At 49.3% G+C, this 24,299-nt stretch overlaps 8 protein-coding genes across 8 annotated transcripts; 4 read left to right on the top strand and 4 right to left on the bottom strand.

The window, feature by feature from the left end:
* Nucleotides 1–1,553: 1,553 nt before the first annotated feature.
* Nucleotides 1,554–2,351, top strand: H6S33_004695 (uncharacterized protein; the record flags this gene model as incomplete). The annotated part of the gene is made up of 1 exon (XM_044836042.1): nucleotides 1,554–2,351. The coding sequence occupies one exon, from the start codon at nucleotides 1,554–1,556 to the stop codon at nucleotides 2,349–2,351; it is 798 nt and encodes a 265-aa protein (XP_044690668.1).
* A 1,820-nt stretch (nucleotides 2,352–4,171) lies between these two features.
* Nucleotides 4,172–6,229, bottom strand: H6S33_004694 (uncharacterized protein; the record flags this gene model as incomplete). The annotated part of the gene is made up of 3 exons (XM_044836041.1): nucleotides 4,172–4,297; nucleotides 4,359–5,921; nucleotides 5,996–6,229. 3 exons carry the CDS (start codon nucleotides 6,227–6,229, stop codon nucleotides 4,172–4,174), a joined length of 1,923 nt encoding a protein of 640 aa, XP_044690667.1.
* Nucleotides 6,230–7,291: 1,062 nt separating this feature from the next.
* Nucleotides 7,292–7,723, top strand: H6S33_004693 (uncharacterized protein; the record flags this gene model as incomplete). The annotated part of the gene is made up of 1 exon (XM_044836040.1): nucleotides 7,292–7,723. One exon carries the CDS (start codon nucleotides 7,292–7,294, stop codon nucleotides 7,721–7,723), a length of 432 nt encoding a protein of 143 aa, XP_044690666.1.
* Nucleotides 7,724–8,025: 302 nt separating this feature from the next.
* H6S33_004692 (uncharacterized protein) lies at nucleotides 8,026–8,991 on the bottom strand (the record flags this gene model as incomplete). The annotated part of the gene is made up of 2 exons (XM_044836039.1): nucleotides 8,026–8,593; nucleotides 8,648–8,991. 2 exons carry the CDS (start codon nucleotides 8,989–8,991, stop codon nucleotides 8,026–8,028), a joined length of 912 nt encoding a protein of 303 aa, XP_044690665.1.
* Nucleotides 8,992–10,850: 1,859 nt separating this feature from the next.
* H6S33_004691 (uncharacterized protein) lies at nucleotides 10,851–12,116 on the bottom strand (the record flags this gene model as incomplete). The annotated part of the gene is made up of 2 exons (XM_044836038.1): nucleotides 10,851–11,940; nucleotides 12,010–12,116. The coding sequence occupies 2 exons, from the start codon at nucleotides 12,114–12,116 to the stop codon at nucleotides 10,851–10,853; spliced, it is 1,197 nt and encodes a 398-aa protein (XP_044690664.1).
* Nucleotides 12,117–13,033: 917 nt separating this feature from the next.
* H6S33_004690 (uncharacterized protein) lies at nucleotides 13,034–14,791 on the top strand (the record flags this gene model as incomplete). Its single annotated transcript, XM_044836037.1, has 4 exons — nucleotides 13,034–13,051; nucleotides 13,170–13,305; nucleotides 13,401–13,463; nucleotides 13,578–14,791. The coding sequence occupies 4 exons, from the start codon at nucleotides 13,034–13,036 to the stop codon at nucleotides 14,789–14,791; spliced, it is 1,431 nt and encodes a 476-aa protein (XP_044690663.1).
* A 2,777-nt stretch (nucleotides 14,792–17,568) lies between these two features.
* On the bottom strand, nucleotides 17,569–19,738 carry H6S33_004689 (uncharacterized protein; the record flags this gene model as incomplete). Its single annotated transcript, XM_044836036.1, has 5 exons — nucleotides 17,569–17,814; nucleotides 17,870–18,355; nucleotides 18,414–18,581; nucleotides 18,639–19,312; nucleotides 19,369–19,738. 5 exons carry the CDS (start codon nucleotides 19,736–19,738, stop codon nucleotides 17,569–17,571), a joined length of 1,944 nt encoding a protein of 647 aa, XP_044690662.1.
* Nucleotides 19,739–22,329: 2,591 nt separating this feature from the next.
* On the top strand, nucleotides 22,330–23,309 carry H6S33_004688 (uncharacterized protein; the record flags this gene model as incomplete). The annotated part of the gene is made up of 2 exons (XM_044836035.1): nucleotides 22,330–23,007; nucleotides 23,067–23,309. The coding sequence occupies 2 exons, from the start codon at nucleotides 22,330–22,332 to the stop codon at nucleotides 23,307–23,309; spliced, it is 921 nt and encodes a 306-aa protein (XP_044690661.1).
* Nucleotides 23,310–24,299: the final 990 nt, after the last annotated feature.

The following is a 24,299-nucleotide window of genomic DNA, read 5'->3' as shown; positions in this document are numbered from 1 at the left end:
TATCTTCGGGTCGATTGTCTTATTCTATTATCGTTATCTCATTAGTATTAGAAAGCGGGCCTTGGCATAGGTTCCAAAATGTATAAATAGGGTAGGGTTCCGCCTCGTCTTAGTGGCATCATCAGTCACTCAGCGAGCGGAATCCGGTTTACAATATTACAAGTTTAAAAGCTACAGAACTATCACTTAGCATTGGCATTTCCCCAAACAGGAGGGAGGCTACATTTCTTCTTGATACGCTTGCTGCTGTTGAAAGGGATGCGGAACATACAGAAAAGCCCAATTCGAAGACAAAGAAATCTACAAAAAGAATGAACACTGATGACATAGAGTGGAACACTATAATTGGTAGTGTAGAGATTACGAAGCAGAAACGAAGAAAACACTATGTGGTCTACAATTCTCTACCTCTTTCAAGAGATACTGATATTGAAGAGTTTCAGCATTCTAATGAAAAGGCTAGATAATTATTTTTTACCCTTTGAAGTGACGTTATTAGCTGACGTTACTCTGAGGCGGAATTATAGGCACAGCCTTGTGGATTGCACACCGACCCGATATCTAATATCCTAGAAGAAAATAGTGGTAGAGAACGTGACAAGTGTGTTTTGGAGGCTTGTGTGCGCAGTACTAAACCCCTCCTTCCAATAAGCATTTTCCGCAGCATGATAGAAACACCGAAGTTAGCGAGAATGACGGTTCCGGGCAGGGTTGTGAGGGAGGAGATAAATCCTACTATGGATGTTGCCTTAGGAAGGTTGCGAAATAAGCCAGGCAGTGGCTTTGACTGTCTGGCAGGGTCAGAACAGACTGACAGTAGTTCTGGAAGAGGGGTACTAGATATGGTACGTTTCGCTTATCCAGTTACAGCATTACTTTAGGCATGATTACCTACCCGCATGGAAAATCCACGTATTATTCTAGACTCTGATAATGCTTTTTTTGTAGGCAGTGCCCTTGTCGTCAGTGCCGAAAACCATATATGGTCAACTTAACATTCAGATATCAGAAGTAGGAACTCTTGACAGCCAACCCCCATCGAGTCTCATTCATTCAACATTTACTGCTGAATATTACGCGGCCAATGATAGCATAGCCTACCATGAAGAGCCCTTGACAACAAGGCTTAAGATTATTCATCAAGGATCAGAACTACGTGGATTGACACAGGCGGAATTGCTACTTCGGGACTCATACGAACTACCGCAACTGCAGATAAACACTAGTTCTGAGAAATGCACAGTGCCTGTCTTGAATTGCACTGACCCGAGCTACGGGGATTCTCGGGGAGATCCGATCCCAAAATTGACTGTTGAAGCACCCCCGATACCGCATTTTAGCCTCGGCCGAGTTGCCTCCGATATAGGGGGACGATCAAAGGGGAATGATTTTTTAAGTCAGGGAAGCGTTGACGGAGAAGACACAGAAGAGGAGGAACCTACCCTTCCAGGTTCAACAATCCTCCTTTACCTGTATATTTCTTTTCAGAGCTGAAATAGATAATAGTTTCTCGACGTTTATTTACTCCAAAACCAGAGAGCAACTATTTTTCAATGGCCCAACGGTGTTTAAATAGTTCTAGTGGTGCTATTAATTATAATTCACTGGACTATCTGCGCCGTCCTACACGAAGAGCCCTTCAATTTCCGACGGTAAACGAGGCCATCAATGAGGAGGATGAACGATCGATCAACGAGGAAGAAGAGGACGAGGACGAGGAAATCATAGTCAGAAATACTAATCTCGCACCAGCCCGTGTAGGGCTTTCGAGACAAAGGAGCATAGCGACAACTCCAATAACACTCAAAGAGCTTCTCAATCTATCTGGGAGGCGGCGAACTTCAATATCCGGAATTTTTCACAAAAAGGGTGTCGAGTCCGTTAAGCAATTTGAAAAATACATTCCATATCCAGATGGTTTACCATCGAGCCATAAAGCTAGTTTGATACTAGCATCAAGTCCAATTTCTTCGCCTATTGGATCAAAACCTTTAAGTGTATACGCAAGCAGAAGAACAAGCACCAAGGTTCACCGCCCCTACGTGTCACCGCTTGGGAGACCTTCGGAGCCTAAAGAGACAATGGAGGTTCGGCGTCCGGTGGGGAAATTGAAACGTGGGGTAACTATGGCTGCTGGAGCTGAGACTGCAACCCCGGTTAGGAAGAGATTTAAACCACCATTACTTAAGAGCAGGGCGGAGACTTTGCTACCAAGCGGGAACGTCGGCACGCTGCCTAAACGCTCATGGACAAATGCATTGGAGGAGGATAGAGACCTAGGTTCTGCGGCTGAAAGTCAGATTGATCTACAGAGTATATCAAGCTTTCGCGCGGTTCAGAAGGCATGGTGAGAGATAAATTATGAGAGGCTAATGCTGATTATGACGTGACGTGGATAACAACATGATAGGGTGTTTATTTGAACCATGTGGCTATTTTATGCTCAAAAATGAAATAATCAAATATTGCAGCCATGTTATAGCTACCACATCTTCAGATTCTACGTTGGTGATGGTAATATCTACTTGTTCGGGTCTATAACTCAAATCTCTCTTAGCTATAGGCGTGTCACTCGTTGCTGTCCCAGAACTCTCACTCTCCAACTTCATTACACGTATACACTTGATACCGCTCTTTAACTTCTGTTCTTTACCTCTATATGTACCTCTTGGCTATTGGTACCACTAAAAACATCGCATCAGCCTTGTGTATATATAAACCATAACATAGTGGCAATCGGGAATACCCATGAAGTACGCAAAGGTAACCGGTTCGTCCTGTCATTGGGGGCCTATTTACATTGAGAACCTGTCCTTCTGAGGCTGTTCACCAACATGATAGTGGGCGAGAAACTCAAATTGAATAAGGTTCCTTTTTGAATTCATTGACCGCAATGCAGACTGCTGTTTCACCAGGCTGGCATCATGCGTTGGCAGTACAAGCGTTTACCTACGTACTGAGTCTCATGCATACCCATCCCCTGCAGGTAGCTCGCTGTCTAGCATTTACCCAAGACAAACCTATAGCATAGTCCGTCGCCAGAAACAGAGGCCGGAGAAACTACGATGACCTGTCTCGCCTGACCCATTACCGCGGAGGCTTTAGTGGTGAAAATGCAAGGCTTACATGTAGCCAAACAGGGAATAAGACTCTCTATTGTTACGAATGACCAGCCTCCCATCATACGAGCAGTGAATTATAATGATACTAAAGGCACCCAAGTATTGAAAGCGGTATAAAGATGGTGATCATGATTATAAGGCGTGTTTATCGTACGTCCCCTAGCTCCCTGCGTCCCCTCAACCCCATAAACACCACTACGCGAGCGGCTATGCACCCCAATCTTCGGCCTCTAGTACCTCCCAATCTATCTTCCGGGGAGGTTCAGCTCTGATTTACCATGAACACTAGCCCTATCGGCCGAGTGATAATCCATGACCGAGACCCTTGAGCACGGCCAGTAGTCAGCAGAGCAGAACTTTACCCGCCCTTCGTGGAAAGTTTTATGCTAAGGCCTCTGGCGGAGCTCTTGGCAGGATGGGAGGGGTATTCTGTTCACCGCTTCCAATTTAATCCCTCTTGGAGTCTCATGGAACGGTAGGTCTTGATCAGATGGTTCTTTGCATCCCAAGTTTTATGCAGCCTTAGTCTTTCAATAATAGCCCCCATTTACAACACTAACAAGCTTCGCCAAGGGGCGGAGGAACAGTCCCCGAGCTGGCTGGCTAGCCTTCTACATTGACGAGAAGAAATGGGGCGGAGCACTGAGGCCTGACTGTACCGTACGACCTTGACTCCGGGCGTCAACCGTACCCTTGCCTGCACTGTTACATATGTAGGTATGACACTTTACCATGCAAGCACCTGTCAAGAGGCTTTTTGACACCGCCACTCCACGTGGTAACCCTAACCTTGGGGTGCTGTTGAGCGACTATCCGAGCATCCAAAGAGGGGAGGTTCAGTACTTTTGCTCAATAGCGATACTTGCCCGTAGTAACTACGATTATTCTCCCATACCGCCACTGGTGTATCACTATTTCGCTCAAAAAGACTACGATCAAACTTTCAGAACCGATGGCAACAATCTGATATTCCCCCAACCTTAGTCCTAGTCCCTAGCCTAACTAATAATTCCAAAGAAAATATTAAAACTTTTCATAAACCCCACAGCCTACGACATGAGCAACTTGACAGCCCAGGCAATATTGAGCGTCCTCAAATCTTGATAGTTCTGGCCAGTTCCCAAAAACACTACCGGGATTCCTGTGGCGAAGACCATGCTGATGAGTGTTCCAATCTGGTTTCTTTGTTAGCACATACATCCAAATATAAACTTATCGTGAGTGAGATAGCCTTACCATATCGCCAACTGTATCACATTTACTAATGATAAACCCATCCAGCGTCCTAGCATTCCCAAACGCAGCGTTGAAGTTCCTCGCCTGCTGCACCGAATCGGTCCCGACAAGCGCCTCTCCAACCATCAAAATCTTATCCGGCTCTGCAAACTTCGCAAACTTCTCCAAAGAGCTCATGAGTCTCTGGTCATTGTGCCTCCTTCCGGCAGTGTCGATGAGAACCACATCGAAGCCCTCAGCTTCACCAAAGGCCACGGCGTCCTTCGCGATGTTTGCGGCGTCCTTTCCGTAACCCTTCTCGTAGAGCTCTACGACACCACCCTCACGCTCAGACAGCTCCTTCAAGTTTCTAGCATGGACGCGGAGTTGTTCAACTGCGCCAGAACGGAAGGTATCACAAGCGGCAATCAGAACTTTGAACTTATTCTGCAAGAGGAAAAAGCAAATCTTTGAGAGATTTGTGCTCTTTCCGACACCGTTTACTCCGACAATGGAGATAACGTATGGCCTCTTTGATGACCCACTGCGTTTGGTTTGGATCTCACGAAGGAGATCGAGTGAGTTTGTGGGTGTAAGAATCTTGCGAAGTGAAGCCTCGACGGCAGCCTTAACAGTTGCCTCAATCGACTGGAAGGATCCGGTCTTTTGGCCGATAAGGGATTTCTCTACTGATTCAGTAACCTGGACCGCAGCTTCTCGGGCAACATTCTTCTTGGAAAGGTGTTCTTGCATGGCAGTCATAGCCTTCTCGAGATCCGCTTTTGTCAATGTTTTACCACCCACAATGTTCCGGAAAAAGCCGAAAGCCCCATAACCAGAGCTTGCAGTGTTGCTTGCCCGATCTTTCTCCTCCGCCTCTTTCAATATCTGGTTTACCTCCATATCTAAATCTTTCAATACGAACTCCCCCTTTGAAGTCTTGGTACCCCATTCCTTCTGCTCAATGTAATCCATCTTTCGCGACCCGTGATCGATCTCTTCATCTGTAGATACGCCAGGAGCGGAGTAATCCAACACGGCGCCATCCTCCTCATCTGCATTCCCGTCCGCATCCCACTTGCGCAACTTCTTGCCCCCCTTTTTACTATTACGCGCAGGCGATTTCTCCTCGCCGCTAGAAGCATGAGCAGTGTTCCCCCCCCGGCGATCACGAGCGCCACGGGCAGGGCGCCTAGTTCCAGCAAGAAGATGACTGCTCGGTGCAGGTGACTTTGGACGAGCTTCCGGAGTTGCGGGCCTCATAAGAGCGCTATTAACAATAGCTGGAGAACCGGGTCTGGGTGGCGCCTTGAGAATCCCCGGGATGGGGGGCGGTGGTGGTGCATCCCACTTTCCGCCGTCCTTGGCTTGCTCAATGACGGGGGCGGAAATGATAGGTCGCGGTCCTCCAGCTTTCCTCTCAAGCTCGTTAATCCTTGAATTGAAATAGTCGTCAAAGTGACATTCAATAGTGGCTGTGTGCGGCTTCTTGAGCTGTTCGCCGTAAAGGGTTGTAAACAACTTCTTAACGGTGTCCAAAAGCTCGTCGATCCAAGTGAGTTGCAAAAGCGATTGGTAGACAGCCTGAAAAAAGAAAAGAAATAGATGTTAGCATTGGTTTTTTCGATAAGAAACAGGTCACGAGGGCAAATGCGCACAATGAAGATCAAGCCAAAATCGTTCGCAGTGGTCCACTTGAGCGTGTACGAGTCTTTCTTGTAGTATTTCCCATCAGTGCCAGGCTGGACGCGCCCCTCAATCAAGATATCACTGATAAAGCTATTGACGACGCTTGGGTTGACTGGTGCATACTTCTTTGACCAAAGGAGGATACCGGAGGCAGTAATGATCTCGAACGAGTCCAAGGCAGATCTAGCAGTTGTGTCGTCCATGATTGCAGCAGCAGCAGTGATAACAGAGGATGGAGATAGGATGACAGCGGAAGGGAAGAGAAGGGAAAGAGAGATGAACTGGATGGTGTATGTAGGAGGACAACGGGGCGAAATTTCAGAAATTCCTTCTATCGGGTTCGGCGGAGCTTGTTCTGATCCCTGCTTTAGCTTATGCCAAGACATCGAAACAGAACGTCACACGTGTCACATGCCGTGAAAAGGGGTGGAAATGATTTTTTTCTTTCTTTCTAGAAGCATATCTATCCGTTTTGCCCGGATCTGGAGGCATCACCATGGCTGCAGTAGATGTAGAGTGCATACCTAGTGCGATGTGTGAATAATAGCATCTCATCGGCGGGGTAAGATGGTTGAGACATTTCCTCATCTAGCCACTGATGTTGACGCAGGAGCGAATCTACATAGGTACGCTGAAAACAGCTCAAGGTTCTAGCCTCACTCAAGATCTGTCCTCAGATCTGGTTGTGGGCTGCTAATCGACTATTTTGTATCATGCACATGTAGTTAACCCACTCCCGAATGAGCACATGTAAGAAGTGCTCTAGAGTATGTACCTGCGTAAACTGCCAGAAACTTCACATCGTTGGAGCATATGAACATCTTATTACCAAGTGCAACAAATACCGCGCTTACTACAGATCTCACACTAACTACCACTCTCCAACACCCCCACGCCCCATTCACAAAACATCACTCGCCCCTTGTACCACCGGCGCTAGCCCAAAAAGACAACAGCCACCAACAGGGGGGTCTTAACACAACTTGAGGCAATGCCGAAACGTCTCGAGTACGCTTCAAGTAATCCAACAGCAATCCGGGGGGATTCGGGGGGCGGTAGCAATGCGGAGAATATAAGGTTTCCCAGCAGAGTTTAAATTCCTTTATTCTAAGATAACCTCTCATAACCCTCTATAGTATCACCAACTCTAGATCTGCCTACTAGGAAGATCCTTAAGTAGATATCATTTTTTTTTACAACCACTTTCACGATACCATTTACACATTTCCAGTATTATATAGCCTTCATCGACATCCACAAAAATCATGGGCAACCCTCCTCCCATCCCCCGCGCCCCGGACGCCCCAACCACGCACTTCCACTCCCTTCTCACACATATCACCTACAGCACGCAATCCCTCGCCACGCTCCACAAGCAGACGCAATCCGAGCTCTCCCTTCTCGCCGCCTACTTTTCCTCCGCCAATAGCACTCTCGCGACGCTCAAACCGCTCGCGCACCCGTCGAACCCCGATGCCATATCGCGAGCTGCGGCCGTGGAGGCGCGGCGGAAGAAGTGGGCTGAGATGGAGGCAATGGAGGAGTGGAAGCGCAAGGTGGAGGCCGTTGCTGAGAATGTAAGGCGGCGCGAGGAGGTGGAGGGACGACTGAGGGGGATGTTGAGGGAGATTGGGGAGGTGATGGTGGAGAGGGAGGTGTTGAGGGGGATTGGGGAGGGGGTGGACGCGGTGTTGTAGGGCGGCCTGGTGCTGCTGGTTGATGGGGGGATATTTGTAGTCATAAATGTTTCTTTGAGAATGGATGAATGGGAATAAGGTATTTATAGTGATAAAAACAGTAAATATACTGCAGTAGTAATACAACCCTAAATTACATGTCCAAACTTCGCGCCGCAAATGTGTATCTATGCGCCGATCTATGCGCCAACTGTCATCGCTCATTAAAACACCAACGTCAAAACAAGATTAAAGAGGGAAAGAAACCAAGCTAAACCCATAACCAAAGATCCTAAACGCATTCCCTTACTCTCCTAAACCGACTACGACGTCTCATTCCCGATAAGCGGTCTCCTCTCGGCCTCATCCTGATCAACCCCAGCAGAATCCTTCGTGCCCTCATTCTTATTCTTCATTTCCCAGACCACACACATAACCAACAACGCTCCCTGGAGCATTCCCGTCAACACAAACGTCGCCCAACTACTCCACTTCGTCCCCTCCCTCGTCGCCAAACTAATCGCCCACACAAACGACCCCGGCGTCTGAATGCACATCATCGGAATACTCAGACTCCCCGCATGCTTCAACGTCCACGTCGTGTACAACTGCGGAATGTACTGCAGCCCCGCTAGCACCATCGCCTGAACACCGAGGAAGTTGGCCCATGCTACGAGCTGCGGGCTCGGCTCCGGGATGGTCTCGGGGGTGTGCGGGGTGTTCTCGGAGGTCAGGAGAGAGAAGTAGAAGGTGCACCCGATAACGATGACGAAGTGGAGGACGGAGAGGAAGGTGACGGTTAGCGCTGCGCGCTCGGGGGGGCAGTTGCGGGAGGTGGCGGGAGAGGCGAGGGGGGAGGCGCGCGGGAAGTAGATCAGGAATAGGAGCAAGCTGTGGCGCTGCTGTTAGCTCCGCCGGGGGGAGCGGATAGGGGAGGAAACTCACATAACTGCGAAACAGGCCCATTGCATCCCAACCTGGACGACACCCAGGCTGGCGGCGATGCAGTTGAACCCGCCAATACCCTTCTGGCAACATCCCAACACTCCTTGCGACAGGATGAGGATATTCACAAACCCACACGTTCCACCCGTTGCCCCAAGAAGCACAAACAGAGGACTGATACCCTCACTGGAGCCACGCGCCATTATCTTGTAATGTTGTGGGATGTAGGACCCGAGAATCCCAAGCAGGATGCAGGTCGAGAAGGCGAAGTTAACAATTGAGGGACTGAGGAGCGATGTACACTCTCTCGCGGCCTCCCGGGCTGTAGTGAAGATTGAGTCCATGGTGAAACGCTCTGTGGTTTGTTATTGTTGTTGTTGGTTGGGGGAGGTGCTAGCCCGGGGGAGAGAGCTCTCTAGCTGTAGATAAAGGGTCTCATAGCTCCCGGTATCAGATATCCCCAGAGGAGAGGCTGGGCTGCGTTACCCGGACCGGGTGTGACGTGTTCTGTGAGAGACAGGGTTCAACGGGGAACGGGGCACCCGCGCAGTCAGCTGATGGGGGCGTGGGAACTTGCTTTTTCTCTGGTGTCAATGATAGTATCGACGTCCGAAGGCTGACTTTTTATCGGGTGGGAACAAAAAATGATCCTAACTGGATGTCTCATTCTCAGAGGGAAAAGGCATGTTCGACCTCAGAGTGCGCACTGAAAGCACCACTAGACTTAAGCTAGCTGGTCATGAGGGATACGAATAGAAAGAGAATTTTGATACTATTGCGCAGAAAGCTTAAGGGGAATATATTTTCTAGAGTAACTAAATTCCCACTTAACACCTGATCTCTAGACGCATCAATGTGTGCTTTGAATCACCAATTATCATTCGTTATCATTATACCTGCTAGTCCGTGTTGGATCCGTGTCGCTCAAGGTAGCAAGGCCACGGTGGCGAATAATAAAGCTAGCCTGCTGTCAAAAGAAATGGTGTCCTTCCCGGACTCTTATAGGATAGCTTGTGTTAACTTTAGACATCGATATCAATTGAAGCTCTAAAGCTCGCCCGATTTTCAACACTCCGGAACAGATTCAAGCCACAGGAATCGACTCATATACATTACAGCGAAGGGTATAATAGAAATCTATTGATGGCTGGCGGAGAGTCTGAATCTCTCCCGTATTTCTGTGATAATTTCACCACTCGCAGCAACAGAAAAAGTAACAAGATAAGGACGTGGTCAAACTCTCTAATCGGATACCTCTCGATTATGACCGGCCATGGTGACGTCGTCCATTATACGGACTATGGCATATATAAACGCCCACTTGTCAGTGAGCTTGGCAAGTTCAAACACCACTCGCATTCTTACTCCTATCTACTCCAATAGTTACACCGTATTAAAGAATTGTGCTACTGAATCACGAACGCTGATTGGCCGCTACACGTACGTCACACCACTCCTGGCACAACATCAGAGATGCGCAGAGAAAAGAAGGCTATCTTGACAGCCAACCATCAACGAGATTTTTACCTATCGGAGCCCATCGATCAACTTTCTCCCCCGCTTCCTTCTCAGATCTCTAGATCAACCAACCGGCCCTCTTTACTCTCGCCCGAGCCAATCTGTTCTTGAGCTTCTCCTAGACCTAGGTCGACACTCTACCTAACCTATCTTGACATACTCCATGAGACTTTAACCTGGTCTCCACTTGATCCACATGCTCCGAGACCGGTCAACCGGCCCGAGCGAGCCTGTGCGCTGCAGGCTCGGGCCTAGAATTATCACTGGGCGTAGGCTAGGTTGCGGGGTGAAGCCCGGGGATGTTTACCCTAACCCACGATTACACCCGCAAGGCCCGAGCCCTGAATCATTACCAGAGCGAGAGCTAGAGGCGGAGAGACCTTGGATCTAACTACACGTCAATGATGCTAACCCTTAAGAAGTAGATTGGAGCGGAGGAGATAGCGGGGCCAAAGAGAGACAAGATCTGGGGTAGCTACCGCTGGGGCGCAGTTATAGGTTCATAACATGCGGTTTCCAGACATGTTGAGGGGCCTTCGATTACTGAGTTCTGATTTATTGCACTTTGCAGGAATTGCACGTTCGGCCAGCGGTTCCATCACCATCAATCACTCGTCTCCCTTAGCCTGGTATCAATGATCTATGTAAGGTTCTATTACAAAAGAAAGGTTCCCCTCTACAACATCTATCTACCCCTCCCTCTCCCAGGAGCACCGCCCCTCGCACCCCCTCTTCCACCCCTTCCGCCCCTCTTCCCACCACGCCCCACCCCCGGTTTCCACTTCCACATTTCCTCGCCCGCAAAGCCCACATCCCCAATCTTCAAATAGCTCGTGACACCACTATCCACCACCGCCAGGACCACATTCCGCCAGCCATCCTTCAACCTACTAAACTGCGCCTTCGCCGCCGTCTCCGCATCCACCGGCACCGAATCAAACAGCGCCGCCAGCTCCCGCAGCGTCGGCAGGCTCGTCTCGCGCGCCGACACAACCGCAACCCTGAAATCGGGCGGTGGCGGGTCGCTCTTTTTGAAGCTCGGCCGCGGCTTCCACACATTATACGCCACGCGAAACGGCGCACGCGCACCCCCCGCCGACACCGGGTGCGTGGGCGTTCGCGGCGGATGGTGCGACGGGATCAGCGAGAGGCGGGAATAGATTGCGTCGTAGGAGCGGTACGTCCCCGGACCGATAATCGGGCCGTGGGCGGGCAGCGACGGCGAAAAGAATGTCTTTACCAGCGACGCAATGCTCGTCAGCCCCACCCCTGTTGTCCCTTTCCGCGGCTGCACCGTCTGTACCACTACCGCCGTCTCGGACTCCGGCTCCTCATCGAATGTGGCGGCGCGCTGCACGATATACCCTGCGCGCTTAAGGTACGCATACACCTGGTACCTCTCCAAGCCCCCGCATCCATCCAGGCAGCTCGCATACGCCCCCTGCAGACTCATCGGGATGCCCTCCTCCCACCAGCACTCGAGGTTGCCGCGCTCCACCAGGTATATAGTCTCCTCCGGTAGCAGCCATAGCACACCATGCTTATCTGCGCGGCCAACCGTCTTGAAGTGTGGGCCGCGGGCGACCTTGACCTGCGCGAGGACCTGCTCGGGGCGCCAGGTGGCCTCGACGTGCGCTTTGTTGGAGTGCTTGCGCTCGCCGAGGAGCGCTTCGTGCATGGCGAGGCGCGACTCGTGCAGGATTGTGTCTTGGAGAGAGGTGCCATCGGGCTCGAAGTCTTTTTCGCCGCGGCGGGGGAGCGAGGCGGGGTCGGCTCTGGGTGGGATGTGAGTTGTGTGTGGAGGGGGAGGGAGCGGAGATGGGGGGTGGGGGAGGGGGGGTTACTTTTTGAAGAGGTTTAGGAAGCGGAAGTCTTGGGTCTCGTCGGAGAGGTCGACATCTTGGGGGTTTGTGTGCTGGATGCGCAGGTTGTCTGCTTCAGGCTCAGCCATTGTGGGGTGTGGTGAATGAGTGTGTTTCTCGTCAGTTAGATAGCTGTAGATATTGTGGTGCCTCTGGCTGTGGGTGAGCTGTGTGGGCGATGTGTTGAGAGGTGAGGTTGAGGTTGGCTCTGACTCTTTCGCGATGACGACGTTAAGGTTTGGTGGGGAAATGATCAGAAATTAGGTGAAAATTAAAGTTTACCTCTAGCGATCGGGGCTGTGTAACCCTAACCCTCTGAGTGAGTATTAACTCTACTCTGCGGCAGCGTATTTGCAGATGTTTAATTGACACTGCTACGTCGGTATTCCTGGGGACTGGTACTGGCATAACTATACCGAGATGCAGGTAGAGTGCTCTGTTTGATTGAATTGCAGAGATATATTATATATGAGATATGCGATGTTTCCTCTCGCGGTGTTAATAACCGGCGGGAGCAGAAGGACCCGGGAAAGCCCTCGCTCCAATTGACCCCTGGCCATCCACGATCCGTCCCCATGAATTAGAATCCTCCCCATCCCATCCCTCCCATCCCTCCCATCCCTCCCATCCCTCCATCAGCTAACCCCTTTCCACCAGCTTGGTCCGTGCATGACGGAATGAATGGGTGGATTACATGATGCAGCCTGTTCCTTGGTTCCTGTAGACGACGGAGGTTGATTAAAGAGGTCCTGCTCATTTAATTTCCCTGTTTGACTTTGTGGTTCACGCTACCACTACCGCCCTTCCTTCTGTTCCATTCCTCCTGTTCTCTTCCCTTCCTTCTCCTTTCTCTCTTTTCTTTCCTTCCTCTCCATCATCATCTTAATAGTAGACACCCACTCTCGCTTCATTCCATTCAGGCAAGACAGACTCTCGTTCACTGCTCACTGTCATTCGTTTGCATACCCGCACACACTACAGTTGTTGAATTCCTCATCACGCAACCATGAAGTCCATTGCACTTGTGAGTGAATCCCCCATCTAATCTACCTTTCTATCTACCATCAACCAAATCAAATCAATCAATCGATAACAAATAAATAAAATAAAAACATCCTATCTCTAACAAAATTAAATGATAGTCGGCTCTTGCCACGGTGCTAGCCGCTCATCTGGCATCTGCTGCATCCCCGCTGGTCGTCGACGGCAGCGACTTTGTCAATTCCGTCACTGAAGACCGCTTCGTCATGGTGGGATTGGCCTACCAGCCTGCTGGTGGTATGTTCTTTTTATTTTTATTTTTCCCTATGTAGCTATCTGCTATTATCTATCTATCGTTGGGATATAGACTGATTTATATGTGTGGGAAATAGCCAGTGGTTATGACCCCAACTCCGGTGTCGACCCGCTCAGTGATGCGGATGCCTGTCTTCGCGGTTTGTCTCACCTCCTCCTACTCCTTCTCCCGTCTCTGTGCTACTGGTGATACCAGTGATACCAGTATATATTCTGGGTAATATATATAAAGTACTGATATGCCACCCCATCAGATGCCGCCGTGATGCAAAAGCTCGGAGTCAACACCATCCGCGTCTACAACATCAACCCCGCCCTCAACCACGACGAATGCGTCTCCATCTTCAACGCCGTCGGCATCTACCTCGCGCTCGACGTCAACTCGCCGCTCGGTGGCGAATCCCTCAACCGCGACGACCCGGCCAGCAGCTACCACAGCGGCTACCTCACGCGCATCTTCTCCGTCGTCGAGGCCTTCAAGGACTACCCCAACCTGCTCGGCTTCTTCGCCGGCAACGAAGTCGTCAACAGCGTCAAATCCGCACAGACCGTGCCGCAGTACATCCGCGCCATCCAGCGCGACCTCAAGCAATACATCGCCGCGCACGCCAGCCGCACCATCCCCGTCGGCTACTCGGCGGCCGACGACGACACCCGCCGCCCCATGTGGGCCTACCTCACCTGCGGGGACGACGCCGACTCGCGCGCCGATTTCTACGGGCTCAACAGCTACCAGTGGTGCGGCGACTCCACCTGGGAGACCTCGGGCTACCAGGGCCTCGTCACCACCTTCTCCAACACCTCCGTCCCCCTCTTCTTCAGCGAGTTCGGCTGCAACACCGTGCGCCCCCGCCCGTTCAATGAGATCGCGGCGCTCTACGGCGACCGCATGATCGACTCGTGGTCCGGCGGCCTCGTCTACGAGTACACGCAGGAGCCGTCGGACTACGGGCTCGTCGAGATCTCGAGCAACGGGGATGCGAGCCTGCTCGAGGACTTTGACAACCTGCAGAAGCAGTACAACGGCATCGACATCACGCTCATCACGTCGCGCTCGTCGCTCTCGGCGTCGGCGGAGCCGCCGACTTGCTCGGATAAGTTCATCCTCCAGGACCATGCCGCGAAGTTTAACACCAGCATGGACCTGCCCGCGTGCCCCGATACCGATCTGCTCAAGAATGGCGTGCAGAATGCCAATAAGGGCAAGATTGTGGACTTGACGGAGTTCACCACGCCGCATAAGGTGTATACGTCGGGCGGCGCGGAGGTCGCGAACCTCACCATCACGCCGTTGGCAGACGACCAGAGCAACACCCCGAGTGGCGAGACTACCTCTGGTGCTGGAAACAGCACTGATAACAGTACTAGTGCTGCGGGTGATGCGGAGGGTGTGGCTAGTGCAAGGAGCGTTGGTGCGGGTGCGCTTGCAGTTGCCGGGCTCGTGGCCGTTATGGCGGCTTTTGTTTAGAGGGGTCCTTCTTTGATTTCTGTTCTTTATTCTTTATTCTTTTTTCTTTTTTGAGCTATGTGAGATAATGGTGCTATGCCCACTGTGAAATGAGGGTTCTTTATGTTTCTTTTTTTTCCTTTTTTCCTTTTTTCCTTTCTGGTGGTGGTGGTGGGGTGGAGAGGTGGGTGAATTGCCGTAATAGTAATCTAGAGATCGATAGCATGCAGAGGGAATAAACTTTCTTGGCTAGATGGACAGAATAGTGCGGCGAGTGATGGTTCGTGATCCAAGTCCAAGTGAGGCCGTGAAACAATCAATTGGTGAAACAGAGCGGTGTAGGTAGTAGGTCTTTTGTACTATCGCTATTAAGTATCTGTGGTTTGGGATGCTGAGATCATGGTGTGGTCTGTCGTGGTCGGGGTGTTGTGATGGGACCGGAGCGGGATGAAGGGGTTTCGCAGACGTGGGACAAATATTGTCCACCAAGTTAAAGTTGGTGCCAAGAGAGCTCGCAGATCCAGATCTCTTTATCTTTTTATCAATCAATCAAGAGGGTGGCCAGTAGTGGGATCGTGGTAGATTGTGATTACAGGGTTATGTAGGTGTCCCCCTAGCTAGCTCACTTTGCGTTCACTCCCTTAAGTATTACTTCCCGGCCTTTGACAGTTGTGTGGGCGAGGTAGTCTAGTGGTAGACGCCTCGTCTTGCTACACCGAGTGGGTTGTCCCCATGACCATCAGCAGGTCATGGGTTCAACTCCGGGGGTGGGAGTGGTGCTCTGGGGTGTACGGCATGTAACGGGGAGTAGAGTCCGATCTACCGGGAGTTGATCTCAGATCCTTCCGCGAATTAGGACCTATAGCCCGTTACATTCCGCACACCCCAGACATTACTTTTTGTGTATTTATTGCCCTTTTTTTTTAAGGGGCCTGAGGGCCTTAGTGGGGTATGTGATGTGTGATATCGATCAGAGCTCTCTCTGGCCGGCCTACAATCGCAGATTGAACTATCTTAGCTCCCCGCTCATTATTTGGCCAATTAGTCTCCCCTATGGTCAGGGCCGGATGTAGGATTAGGCCAGTTTAGCGAAACTTTTTCAGACCATATTCTTTTATAGTATAGTAGATAGATTGCAACCAACGTTAATTGATCTTTCACTCAAATTAAACCACGACCCTCTCTCTAGATTCGCTGCGCAGCTCACCGACACATTGATAATGAAGGGATTATAACCCGTCTCTTTGAAAAACAGAGCTTGTAATTAGTACGGTTTGTGTTTGTACTGCTTTGGTGATGAGTGCCCAGGTGCTACAATCTGGACGTACCGGCCGTGCGAGGGAGTAGTGGGCTGTCACTAGGCTCTATCTAGGTTACGATATGATACTACACTGCTGAGATCTTTTCGGCTGATCCAATGGCGGGAGACGACAGCGGGCCGGGGGTAATGAGGTTTAGGGATGGCTCGGTAGTCTCGCCACACACACTACACACACACCCTCACCTCCCTCTCCAAGCTTGAAGTGCCCACCCTCCACAGACCTGCCCAAAAGAACTATACCTACATGTACTTACTTGCCCCGTCGGGCCTTTCTCACCTCTTTATAATCTGGGTGCGGCATCAGCTGCTACTAATACGGCTGCAATGGGTGCTTGCGGCTGCATCGGGTACAGCTAAAAGGGCCTCCGGTGTGAGTCGGTGGTTGGCTAGCTAGTTGCTTGTGGAGGATGCTCCGAGGCGGCGATTGGGGGGGGTGGGGGGGTTGGTGTGGTGTGGTTGGAGATGTGATGGCCGTGGAGAGTGGGAGGGTACTAGTAGTTGACTTGCCAGGCACGCAGCTTACTCCGGTGAGATGGGTCTCGGGCCGGCTCGGAATGCCAATGGACATGGGAAAGTAACACTCTGTGGCTCCTGGGGTTCTGACTACATAACTCTATACCTCTGTACAAAGCGAGCGGCGGGGTTAGTGTGGGACGGTGTGAGGAGGGTGCGCGAATGTCAATGATTGCGCATTCAGGTACAGGGCAGGCTACTGACATGCATGTCTTGGCGGTTCAAGGGTCCAACTTCCACCACGAGTGATAGGTTGTGATTATTATTACCACTTTCAAAGCTACAGTCCTCTTTAATTTATAGCAAAAAAAAAAAAAAGGACAAAACAGCCGAGTAAAACTCAATAATGACCCATAAAAAGGTTGATCGTATCATATTCATTCTAGTATGAAATACCCACAATAAGTACCACCTATCAAATACCAAATATTTGAAATATAAGTATATTACAGCCCACGCAAAAAAACAGACTCCCAACAGAAAAAAAGGAAAGGAGGGAAAGAAGAAAAAGAAAAACGATAACTAAACTACCGCCTCAATTTTTTTTTTACCCCCACCAACGCTCACAAGATATCTATGCTAAAACTACACCTCCAACATGACAAAAAGAGGGTATGAGATTTGAACGCCAACTTTAAAGTAGAGAGAGAGAAGGGAGGGAGAAAACCCATGAAAAACACCGCATAAATAGGCTTGTAAGAGTAAAAAGATGGATAAAGTCTGTGCCGTTATCTCTTTAAAAAATGAAACCGAAAGAAAGAGAAGTAAACTCCACTGGAAGTAAAGGGGAATAACCAGTCAAAAACAAACCCCGCCCGGAAAAAAGAGAAAGAAAGAAGAAGAAAAACAGCAAGAAATAAAACCCGGTAGAATCCGCTTTCCTTTTTCAACCATTATTGATTGTCCTCCAACCTATCCTATGCCCCCCCCCCCCCCCCGCGGGCCATTCGGCCAACTACACTGATTATGGTGCGTATTGTGGGGGGAAAAGAGTTCTTGTTGCCATCTCCACAATCATCCTTTGCCTCAACACTGGCATGTCCTCCTGGGTGACGTTGCATATCGCACCCCTTGTAGCCACCTCTGCCGCTTTCAACGAAAACATTCCACAATCTGCCGCGTTCCCCTGTTGCACTGTATTCCAATGGTTGTAGTTTGTCCATCCATCGAGATCTGACTTGGTTTCGGCAATAAGGTATTGTCGCGTGATCTGAATACAAGTTAGTAGCCTGCACTTTTAAAAAAGCCAATAGTGATAAACATACCTTGAATACATGATCCGCTGTTGCCCTGCTGTACATTGAATCATAGTTCTCAATCCTCTTCTTCTTGAAGTTGACTACACACATAGTCCAATGTGTGCCCCCATGATTGCAGGGGAAAATCATGTAGTCCAGATTCAACATCAGCCGCCCCCCGACCTTTTGCCTCGTTGCCCATCTAGCCACACTTGCACCCCTCACTAGATTTACCCAGAAAGCATTGTTGAATGACAATATCTTCTTAGGCTCGCCTTCGACATTGCCCCGTTTTGCGATCATCGCGACATAGAAGTTCATGCCCTCATCATTAAGCCAATTCGAACTGATTGCACCATCTTGCCAAAGGATCCTAACGAGAGCAGCCTTATTCGCTAAAAATCCATCCATAGTGTTATATAGCCTGTCGGCGGGAACCGCAGGATTACGCAAGTCCCCTACTATTGTATTGAACCTTGCGAGCGACTCCGGGTCAAGGGGGGGTATTATTTCCTTGATAGAATATTAGCAGGTTCACTATGCTTGCATCGGTTGGGGTTCCAGCAATTACCTGTCTTGCTGCATTTCTCAATTTTGTTATCTCGATATTACGCTCCCTGCGCCTCTGCTCAACTTGTTCTAGGGTTTGAAAACCCGAAAACTGTTCCTTATTAAGCTGCTCAAGTAATGTAGCTAGTTCAATTTGGCTCAACTGGTCCAAATGCCTATTTACCATGTACTATGCGACTTGTTAGTAAAATCATTCCAGCTCCGCTTAATTATATTAGCAAATTACCGTTTTCCTCATATACTTCTCCACGCGCCTAGTATACCTGTGTCTTTCATCTGACCGTGGTAGTGGTGATTTACTATCCGGGTATTTCAGATGGGTCTTAAAATTTTTGAGAACGCCAGGTGGTGCTCCCGGGGGAAGTCTTCTCAGCAAAGGATAATATGGATGGCCCTCCCTCCTAAATTCCCCGTTTAATCCTGGTATGATGATCTTTTGGGCACGGTGGCGAGGGATTTGAGTCGATGGATACCCTCCTCGAGCCTCTTTACTTGGAGGATATGCTGGGCCGAATGCTGCTCTGCGCGCAAGGATTCTCTGTAATACCGCTTCCGGATTACTCCTCTTGCGCAGAGGTCTGGTAAAAAAGGGTGGGGCTAAGGGGTCGGCCATTTTCGATGGTAAGGATTGTACAGGTCTGGCTGTCTTCTTAAAGACGGTTGCTAGCTCATCTCCAGATGATGAAGCGAGAGGGGAGGGAAGTTGAGCTGGTGGCGTCTGTTTGTCTGTAGTGACCGGAGCCTTGATCTTCAAACTAGGGCGATTATTGTGTGTCTGGGGAGGTGGAGACTCTTTGTTTGAACTTTGCGATTGTATGGGTTGTATGGGTTGTATGGGCTGTATGGGTTGTGCTGTCGAAGCAATTGGTTCTTTGTTTGGGTCATCGTTCGGCGCTGAGTCTGGGGATACAGTGAGCTAACATCTAAGTTTATAATATGTGACAAACAACACCTACCATCGCTTTTTAAGGGGTCCTCAGTAGCCTCAACACGGACACGTTTTGGTGATCCAGCAACTTCATCCCCGCCAGGCGATGAATCTGGAGGTGTGGATCCAACCCCGGCAAAGCTTTTCAAAGATTGCCAGAGACTCGTGAACATCGGAAATGTAAACATGCGCCTAGACCTAGCCCCTACCGGAGCACCGTCTTCTGAATGTGGGGGGGTTATTAAAAATGGCCTTGGTTTCGCGACAACTTCGTCGCGTTTTCTTTTTCGCGATTCCGATGACGTTGATGGAGTTGGGGAAGAGGGCGCAGGCGAAGGGTGAAATGAGGGCGAGCTAGACACAGAGCAAGTGCGACAGGGAGCGGCGGCAGACGCCATGCGAAAGTAGAAGTCGTGCTGCCAATGCCGTCTAAGTGTTCTGTTTGCGATTGCTGCCCACAGGGGAGGAAGTCCGTGGGGGATTTATTAGGTATTACTGACAAGATTGTTGTGATAGCTGCTGATGACGGCGATATTCGTAAGTTGCGGCACCTAAAAGGGATTCGGGGTAGGTGAACGTCGTCGAGGAACTGAGGTTCTGGTCTAGCTCACGGGAAGGTTGGGCAATCTGGAGCCAAGGGGTGATACGATGCACAGAGCGCGAGTAGATGTGAGAACGGATTATTACACGGTTGAATGAAGTGGGTGAGGATGCCACCGAAGCACCGAAGAGGTAAAAACGCGGTTGCAACTTGCGACTGCTAATGTTCAGACAAGGGTTTACGTAATCAAAAATTGGAGCGAGCTTTAAGGTAGCTTGGCGGGGCAAACCAGTATGTACTTGGTCAATTCCCCCACCAATTGCTTCTAGAAACCCCATCAACCTTCTTCCGCTCCTGTCAGATCTAGAACGTTTCAAATTTCTGCAATTATGAGCTTTGTCTCCATGTACACATGCCTCCATGTGGTACAGAGATAGAGTACGCTCACTCTACGGTACAAGCGTAACTGCCTCGGTACCCTGGATCGGTATCTCGTTTTCATATCAGCAGACAAGCTACACCCAAAATTTAGCGCGATACTGCATAAAGAAACATGCACAACATTGTTTCACCTATATCGATATCACGTACTCTAGGTAGGCAGATATCTAAAGCACCGTTATGCGTGTACTTGCATTTTAGGCTGGCAGCGAGATACATGCCCATAAAGCCTAGCAGATACAAGTCAAGTACTACATGCATATAGTAAATTGCAAACTACACCTTATATACGTGTACCTTATGATCATGATGGGTACATGTATTCACCCATGACCGATTATTTGTGACCCTCCGGTACGACATATAGTACTAAGTATTTGCCCATATATTTTATATCTATAGTATTATGAACTGTAGAGCTCGAGTAGCAGTAAATATTCATGCTCTTATGGCCTTTTTCGTTGAACCCGTAATATAACAGCTTTTAACCATTACCAGAAGCAGAGTTTTGACATAACACCTCGGGGTAAAGACTGCATCCGAGGAACTGTGTGCTTCATCATTTCCCTTCAATCTCTAGCCGTTCATTTTTCTTTACCATCTTTACCACCTCATCAATGGCCGTGGAGGGTATACATATATGTGCGACTGCAGGGTAGAGATATACCCTACATGTGATTTATGCCATTTTATTTTTGTTACTTTTTGCTGTTTCTGCTGTTTCTGCTGTTGACACCTGTCGTCGGTGGTTCTCTTTCCTAGCCTCAGGCACACATCTCCCACCATGCATTACACCTGTTCATCGTTGCTAGTTTGGGGATCCTAAAATACCGTACATAAACTCCGCCGCAAAGTGCCTCGCCACGCCCGAGAAACTACAGAAAGAGCCGCTTCAGACAACTTCTTCCATCACCACCACCATTACAACACCACCACCTTGAGTCTCACCAATAGGACCCCTTTCTTCCGCCCAACAAAGGTCAGCGAGCCACTCCCCGCAGACGCAGCCGAGAAAAGAAAAACGTGGTTCAAGTGTATCAAACGAGGTTCTGCTACTGCGGTTCTCGACGCTCTCAGCCCTGGCACACTTAGCATCGCTCATCGCATACATACAACCCAAACCCATTTCGAGTTACTTATCCTCAGCTGCGGTCGCTGCCCCCTCCCCCACACTCACACCCACTCACGCCCAAACCCCGGTGACACTTTGCGTCAAAAACGAAGCCCTGGATTCTCTCCCGGAAAAAGAAAAGGCCTAAGGGGGGGAAGGCAACAAATAGTAATAACCTGCAACATTCCGCTTCCACAAATCAAGACACCACACAGTCTCCTTCGCTACAACTATCACCAGAACTACACTTTGCTATCATAACAACTACCACAATAACCAATACTATCATTGCCGTTAATACCACCAGTACTGTCGCTACTACTACCCCCCAATCAGGAGGGCTCGTTGGGCCCCTAGTTTACAACTGGCGAAAGGTGCCCTGGTTACTTTTTTGCGATAGCCGGGAGTGGGGTGGTTCCATCAGCTACTATCACCCATCATGGAGATATTAGAGAAGATTCCGGCATTCGTCCGTATAAGTGGACCGCCAAACAGTAACTTTCTCGTAGGATACCCCGGGATCTCAGCCACTATGGTAAAAACACCCTCTCCTCTCCTCACATCCCCTCTTCTGTTCTCTGATCCCTCCCCAGATAGCCCTTTTGTTCTCTCAGGTCTTCCCGGGCGAACGCAAGTTGAGATTATAGTCGTAGGGGAGCTGACCAGAGTTTCTGCTGCTCTATTTCCAGCCTCGCATAGAAGGCAAAGTTGAGATCCGCCCTGGCTCGGGATACACAGCACCAGTCGCCATATCATTCGTCTCCATTGGTCTCTATCGAAAGGAAACAATACATCCCCACGCGGATGGAGTTATCAGCGGCCGCCTAGCTGCTCCGCGGAAAGAATTACGGAAACTAGTTGCAAAAGAACAAAGACTATACCAATGCCCAGCCGGAATGCCTTACGAAATGGTAATGGCGATGGATTTACCGTTTATGTTGATGATACCAGTGTCGGGAAGTGGGTCGGAAGATATATTAAATGTGCCGCCGGCAAGCTTAACTTTGCCTTCACGAGTTGCGGAGACATATTATGAGTTGGAGGTCAGCGTGAGGCAGGGCCATACGGAGTTGACAAAACATAAATTTCCGGTGCCCATAACAAGATACGACACTTTATCTTCGTTTGGGATGTATAATAGGCCAGAAACACAAGAACGTGTATCAGATCACCTTGTAACGTTGTGTATGGTCCTGGAGCGATGGTCTTTTGGCCCGAATGATCCTGTGGAGGTTTCGGTACGACTGACGCCAAACCCGGATTGGATTGTCAAGGCAAGGAAGGTATCGATATCAAAAATTGTGGTAGCGATTGAGGAACACATCACATATAATCCGCAGGGCGATGAGCCATCGACAAAAATTAAACAGCTCACCAGCAAGAAGGAGGTTGTGGGGCAAAAACTACCGGAAACTGGGTACGAAACCAGGATTAACATCAAATTTCCAGCAAAGGAGTTGAGGGATAGTGATGGGTACCTCCCACCAGGGAAGCCGGCATTTCCTTTGTATGAAGTTAGCGGTTTCACTACGTCGGCAACATTATACAAAATTGATTATTTCCTAACAGTTAAGGTAGATTATTAGTCCAATTTCTCTACACTATAAATCCACTAACCTTACAATCATCGTAGGCCCATATGTCTAGCTGCAGGGATATCACACTACGCCAAAAGATCGTAGTCTCTCCATTTGACTACAAAACCTGTCACGACGAACTGCCGGCAATTCAAGAAGCAGCACAAGTGGCGTACCGCATGGGTCAAGAAGGGCCGCGGCTCCCTGCACCGGTCATTATATATCCAAGTGATACAGCAATGCTGAGACGTGTGAACATGACGAAAGTTGGGAATGAGCGCAAGTTGATCATTCAGTGAAACCGGCTTTTTTCTTTCCCTTCTCCCTACTGTTTACGACATTTTTCGATGGCCTTGAAGACGAGGAAAAGAGAGTTTGAAACCGATTTTCATCTAATTTCTTCCTGGGGGTCACTTGTTTTTACTCTGGAGTTTATAATTTGGGGAATAATATCTTTCATTGGGATTTCTTTTATGTACCTTTTTCTTGTCATAACTTATGACAACGCTATTTATTGTGGTCTTTTCTCCTATTTATTTTTCTTTTTCTTTTCCTTTTTCAAAGGCTGCGGCCGGAGTGGGGCGCTGCGGGATGAGCTAACCTTTTTTCTGATTGACTATATTGCAGTATTTATGAGCAGTATGTAGCAGTGAGGCATTGGGAATTATCGTGAAGTTAACTTGTGCATCTCCCTTATATACCAACCCCCATCATTTAACCCCTCTATTTCCTTTTATCTTTCCTTTGATCAAATGAGATGATCTTTTTCCCTGTATCTATTTTTTTTGGCCCAGTCCTTATTATTCCCTTTTTCTTTTCTCATTTTCTTGGGCGTTTGATTTTGGGGGGAGGAGCTGGGGTCACAAGTCGTGATTTTGGGATCAATTCTGAAATAGTAGCAGTACGTAGACCACCGCTTCTAACTTGAGTTTTTTTCTTTCCTTTTTTTTGTGGTCGTGTATGTTTCCTTTTTATTGAGGCTCTCCTAAGTCATTGCACAGCCATGATTGGCAGTTAGTTGGTGGTGATGGTGGTGATGGTTGGTGGTGGTGGCAGTGGTTTTTTGATATTGGATGTAGGTGTGAGAACCCACCAAGAAATAAATAAATATCATGAACTACATCCATATTGCATCACCCGCACTATTGGTTCCTAAACGACCGATTGACCCAGTTTCGAAATAAACGTCCCCAAATCAACCAGGGTCCCCCCTCAAACACGTTTTTTTCCCAGGCCTGGCGCGCGCCCCCTCTCATCGTGCTGCAGGGCGAATGCCGATTAGCGCAGAC

Source organism: Morchella sextelata (genome assembly GCF_020137385.1).
Source record: "Morchella sextelata strain SCLS chromosome Unknown scls_18, whole genome shotgun sequence".
NCBI lineage: Eukaryota > Fungi > Ascomycota > Pezizomycetes > Pezizales > Morchellaceae > Morchella > Morchella sextelata.
This window is presented reverse-complemented; position numbering and strand designations above follow the sequence as displayed.